We start from the raw sequence: 6,229 nt of genomic DNA, 5'->3' as shown, positions 1-6,229 counted from the left end.
CGTTTTCGTTCGGCTCTATCCGCTACCAGTCCGAACGGGGTCGTTCGGCACGACCACCCTATAGCCCGAACGTCAACGCGTTATTGGCGTCCTTTATTTATCTTACTTTTTCCCCAGCTTTACACATTCTACGGGCTTTTTGAATCCTTTTACGTAATATCAAGGGGAAAACAATATGTATTAAGTGTTTTTTTTTCAGGGATAGTGCCCATCTCGTCTAAGCGCACACCTAGGCATGCTTAAGCACTAGGAGTATATGCCTACGCACCCTTGTTGTGCCAGCACACATATGCTCTTCAAATATTATGATGCGTGTTTATTAAGTCAGGTTCCAGCATAACTCTCTTGGTGAAGCATACTAAATAACATAACACTTTCAGGAGATGCAACTTTACACTACTAACTACTTCCCCCATTCCTAAATATAAGCCATTTTAGAGATTCCAGTATGGACTATATACAGGACAAAATTAGTGAATCTACACTTTAAAATTCATCTATATACATCCGTATGTAGTTCGTATCGAAATCTCTAGAGGGCTTATATTTAGAAACGGAGGGAGTACTAATGGTGCAATGCAGAATCATGTGTGTGGAGCTAAAGATGATAACTCATCGCCATTTGATTTAATGACTTAACATGGCCATCACACAAAGAAGCCAACGATTAATTGCTGATTAAGTCTATGGAAACACTGAAATAAAATTATGTATGTACGAATGTGTGTGTATTTAGGGAGATTGCAAATTTGTAACAACCCTATCATGTTAAGAAGGGACAATATACATGAGAGTAGAGTCTTCAAAGGATGGACCATTATTTGAAATTCTTTGAAACACTATTTTGAAGTTTCAAAGATGATATGCATACATGTTCTCTAAGTATCTATAATTTTTCATTAATTAATATCATTATTTGTAGGCTACACAAAAAGACAAAAACCTGGCCCAAAAACAACAAAGAAATGTCCTTTTTTGGGCGGGGTAGAAAAAGTCCATTTTAATCTATGTGTTAATCTTTTGTGTGTACACCACATACGAACATATATGTTAATGAAGTTTTATACGTGTATACCACAAATTATATGCTTACGGATATTTTTTTCAGATTTTTTTAGGTGTGCAAATAGTATTTTCGCTGGAAAAATAAAATAAATGGCTCCCTCGAGGCCGTCTCCAAAATTAATGCACTTTCCACGATGATTCAGCTCGCCTATATTTGTACGATTTCAGGTTAGTGGAAATACCTATTGTAGTAACCAAACCAAATTCAATTTTAATTCCCGCAAAAAAAAATCAATTTTAATCGGGTTCTTGCGTCATAGGCGCCATGTGTCATCGTCTGGTTGGAGTGAACACCGAACACTTCTCCGTGGCGCCTTGGGACGTGTCTCCTGCCACGTAAATATCGTCACAGACGAGGCGTGCCCTAGAGCTGTCCTCCAAATCGATCTGGGCCAAGTCCATGGCTCGTCGTGCTGCGGAGGCACTGCTCGTCCTCGGGTTCCTCTTCCTACCCCTCACGGCGTCGAGCTTCCTCGTCCCAGAGAGCCCGCGCCGGTCCGGCGAGACTGGCGACGAGGTGCTCGGCATCGCACTCGGCGCAACCCACTCGTGCATTGCCGCCGTACACCGGGACGGCTCCATAAAGATCGTCCCCGACGACCAGGGCAACCGCGTCACCCCCGGGTGGGTCGCCTTCACCGACGACGGCGAGAGGCTCGTCGGCGAGGCCGCCAGGAACCAGTACGCCGCCAACCCGAACCGCACCATCTATGGCGCCAAGCGACTCCTGGGACGGCGGTTCAGCGACGCCGACCTGCAGCGGGACGTGGAGACCTTGCCGTACGCCGTCGTCGACCGGGAAGGGATGCCGTACGTCAGGGTGGACGACGTGCGGACGCTCAGACCCGAGGAGATCACGGCCGCGGTGTTCGCAGACATGATGGACAGGGCGGCGGCCCACCTGGGCAGGAAGGTCACACGGGCGGTGCTCACCGTCCCCGCCCACTACACCGACGCGCAGCTGTATGCTACCAAGGAGGCCGGCATTCTCGCCGGCCTCGACGCCCTCCGCTTGGTAAGGGAGCCCGTCACCGCCGCCATCGCCTACGGCCTCGACAAGCATAGGGGCGACGCGAGGAACATGCTGGTGTTCGACCTCGGCGGCAGCACGCTCGACGTCGCCGTGCTCACCTCGATGAAGGCGTGTTCGAGACCATGGCGAGCCGCAGCGACGCCCACCTCGGCGGCGACGACTTCGACCGCCGACTCGCGGACTACTTCGTCGAGCTGGTCCAGCGCAAGCACGGCTGGGACGTCACCGGCGACGGCAGCGCGATGCAGAGGCTGCTGCGGGAGTGCGAGCGCGCCAAACGGGCGCTGAGCGATCAGCACCATGTGCTCGTGGAGCTCAAGGCGCTGTTGGACGGCGTGGACCTGTCGGAAACGCTCACGAGGGAGCTGTTCGAGGAGCTCAACCAAGACCTCTTCTTGAAGACGATGGCCCCGTTGAAGAAGGCCCTGGCGGACGCCGAGCTGGAGAAGCGAGACATCCACGATGTCGTCCTCGTGGGCGGCAGCAGCAGGATCCCCATGGTGCAGCAGCTTGTCAAGGACTACTTCGACGGCAAGGAGCCCGTCAACGTCGACGGGATCAACCCTGACGAGGCCGTCGCCTACGGGGCCGCCGTTCAGGGGAGCTATCTGGCTGGACACCATGACGACGACGACAAGGTGTTTTGGGGTACAGTAACTTGTTCTGCCTCCCTCACCTTGACAAGATTTTTATGACGATGCGGTTAAGACTCAACTAATACAAAAAAACAAAATTTATATGCAGGGATAGTTGACGTGCCGCAGCCCGCTATTGGCATCGAAGCCGCCGACGGGGCAATGGTGAAGCTGATCCGGAGGGATGCCGGCTACCCGGCGAAGGGGATGGATGTCATCACCACTTATTGGAACAAGCGGACCACCGTTGCAATCAAGGTGTATGAGGGCGACAGAAGCGAGGTCAAGGATAACAGACTCCTCTGCCAGCTTGACCTCTCTGAAATCCCACCTGCAAGGTTAGCTAACTATTGACATACTGATCCTACATCCTACTCCGAGATCACACATACATATTGCCTATTTGTAACGCGAATTATTCATGATGGGCGCAGTATATGGAACTGGGGAAGGCGGGATATCGAGGTGACCATCCAGGTGGACGAGGCGGGCACGATCCATGCCGGGGCGACGGACAAGGCCTCCGGCAAGACGGCCAAGACCAGCTATGGTTATCATCATCGCCGGATGAGTCAGGAAGAGTTCGACGCTATGATGCGTGAAATGGACGAGTTCGCCAGGGACGGCAAAGCTAGGCTGGAGGCCTACGTGCACAGCATCAAGGAGACCCTTGTCGCCGCTGGTGGCATGGAGCTGGAGGAGAAGAAGAGGGGGGAGGTGGAGGGTGAGGTGATGGCGGTGAGCAAGTGGCTCGACGGAAACACATACACCGCCGAGGAGGGCGACTATGAGAAGAAGCTCAGTGAGTTGCAGGGCGTGTGCGACCCCGTCATCTCGGCCATGCAAACAAGGTTGGGAGATGACCTCGATGACTACGAGGATGAGCTTTAGGTCGTTGGATGGCAATGACCCTGAAAATAACAATTGTTAGCATTAATTGATTAATTAATCAATTCATTGCTTAGAGGCAGTACTAGCTAAATACCCACACATAGCCACAAAACAATCACAATGTCAATTTTACATGATAGAGGCATTAAACATAGTGTTTCTAAAGTTATTGTCTTTATTTTATTATTACAGTTTAATCGTGATTGCAATTGGTTGCCATGTCTCATACTCTCTTTTTTCAATAAAAGGGTCAACGCGATACAATTGAAAAAGATTATACCCGACATTCCAGATAAAAGGGTCAACGCGATGAAACGGCAGACATGCATGCATTTCATTGATCAAAAGTAGAATTGTAGTCACTTGTTCGTTCGTCAGAATGGACCAGTAGACCTAGGAGATTAAAATTACTATGCAATAAAAACATTATGCTCTCACACTTGGCACTACACTCCACTTGGTAGAAGGCTCGCAGCACTTGCGCCTGGTCAGAATGGCATTTCTAAAAGTACAGAAATAACATGCGAGCATCTGTGTTGCATTTTGTTTGAGAAAACACAGAAAAATAGAAATAATATTGTGCCTTAAGTTTTTTTTTATAAAAATTGTAACTTTTTTATTGTGACTTTTTTTTTGTTTTGATGGGACTTTTTTTATTGTGACTTTTCGTTTGTTTTTTTAGGGAAAGCGAACGTAAGGCTTGTGCGCTGGAACTACACACGCCTCAAGGCCTCATGCTCTTGGGGCCGCCCCGTGTAGAACGCTAGAGGCGAGTCGCATGTTAGTAGGCGACATTTGGACGCACCCAACAACAACACCCAGCAGACGGAAGAAGCCCAAGTGCGGCTAGAGAATGATTTGGCCCAAACTGTTTCGTCGCAGGCATGCGTCGAACTGAGTGCCCCTCTACTGCAATACAGAGCATGAAAGAAACTGTCTCACTGCTGAATGGAATCGTGTCACTTTCATCGAAACACGACTGTGCGCAAGATGACGACGCCGTGGTCAAATTGAGGCTGAATTGCTTTGAATAGAAGCGGACTCCCTACGTTAGTTAGGTGAAACGGTGCGTCCATGCATAGCTCCGGGCTGTATCGCCATTTGCAATAGCATGCATGGAGCTCGTTCCATCCAATTGGAGATGAACCAATGTATGGATCGTGCGTGTGGACGTGTGTTCCTGTTTACTCCCGTAGTAGAGTACATGTTAGCTCTTTTGTGGTGCAAAGTGAAATTTGTGTTGGGTTTAATTACCCCCATGTTAGTTGCGGGAGAGGAGACACATCATGAATTTAAAGGCGAAGGTATCCTCTCCCGTAAGGTTATTCTTTTGACGTGATGATTCAAAACCTCTTAAACATGTGTTGCTCTTTAGTTAGGCATGATAGTAGGACGAAATGCTCGTGTAGCGGGGCTATGAGCCTAGAACGCATAACACAGGTTTGCCGGTCCGGGGTCGCTTGACAAAAAAGCATGTTAAGTTTATTTACAATTGAAAACCCTAACAATCTTATATTCTCTCAAAGCAGGTTCACGACCACACCTGTACCTAAAAAACAATTATGAAGAATATATTACTCCATTATTACGTGGTGAACCACTTGGCAAGAGTGGTAAGCTATATCAAAATAAAACAATGAACATTATTATGAGATGTTGTATGCCATTACTGATTCGCAGATATATGTTTCTCTCTCCCAGAGGCACTTAACGGATACATGATAAGGCCAAGGCAGACCACGTAAAATTATCGAGTACATGATATGCCTGCAAAGTCATATTGTGCGGTTCCGTCATGTACCGGTAGATCCTAGACCGGCCGTTTACTCCGCGATTCGTGTTAGTGCTGGCCCACGTCCTTGTATATCATATGTATTGTGCCTGCAAAACTGCCCGTATTTGTAATATGCGAGGAAAGTGGCCGGAACCCGCCAACCACTTTTGGTCAGTTTTTCATTTACTCAACCGCACTTACCGGGACCTGCCTCCTTCACTCCGATTCCCCCCTTCTCTTCCTTCTTCCTCCAGCACTTGGCACTACTCTCCACTTTGTAGAAGTCTAGCGCCTGGTCAGAATGGCATTTCTAAAAGTACCGAAATAATATGTGAACATCTGTGTTGTATTTTGTTTGAAGAAAAGACAGAAAAATAGAAATAAAATTGTGCCTTAAGTTATTTAGATAAAAATTGCAAGATTTTTTATTGTGACTTAACGTGCTGCTCGTTTGTTCTTGAGCGAAAGCGATCGTGAGACTTGTGCGCTCGAACTAGGCATGCCTCAAGGCCTCATGCTGCTGGGCCGGCCCATATAGAATGCTGGAGGTGAGTCGCATGTAGTAGGCGACATTTAGATGCACCCAACAACAACACCGAGCGAACGGAAGAAGCCCAAATGGCGTGCGGCTAGAGGATGATTTGGCCCAAACTATTTCCTCGCAGGCCTGCGTCTGAACCAAGTACCTCTAGAGCATGAAAGAAACTGGCACTGCTGAATTGCATCGTGTCACTTTCATCGAACACAACCTGTGTGCAAGATGATGCGCTGTGGTCAAAGCGAGGCTGAATTAACTTGGACAGAAGCGGACTCCCTACTACTCACTCCGTC

General features: G+C 48.4%; 1 protein-coding gene across 1 annotated transcript; it reads left to right on the top strand.

Annotated features, from left to right (window-relative positions):
* The first annotated feature begins 1,465 nt into the window (after positions 1-1,465).
* On the top strand, positions 1,466-3,624 carry LOC109769473 (heat shock 70 kDa protein BIP5-like). The gene is made up of 5 exons (XM_073509528.1): positions 1,466-1,582; positions 1,718-2,080; positions 2,131-2,746; positions 2,843-3,071; positions 3,168-3,624. The coding sequence occupies exons 1-5, from the start codon at positions 1,466-1,468 to the stop codon at positions 3,622-3,624; spliced, it is 1,782 nt and encodes a 593-aa protein (XP_073365629.1).
* The last annotated feature ends 2,605 nt before the right edge of the window (positions 3,625-6,229 follow it).

Source organism: Aegilops tauschii, chromosome 2 (assembly GCF_002575655.3).
Source record: "Aegilops tauschii subsp. strangulata cultivar AL8/78 chromosome 2, Aet v6.0, whole genome shotgun sequence".
NCBI lineage: Eukaryota > Viridiplantae > Streptophyta > Magnoliopsida > Poales > Poaceae > Aegilops > Aegilops tauschii.
The sequence above is the reverse complement of the archived record's forward strand: the minus strand, read 5'-3'. Positions and strand labels throughout refer to the sequence as shown.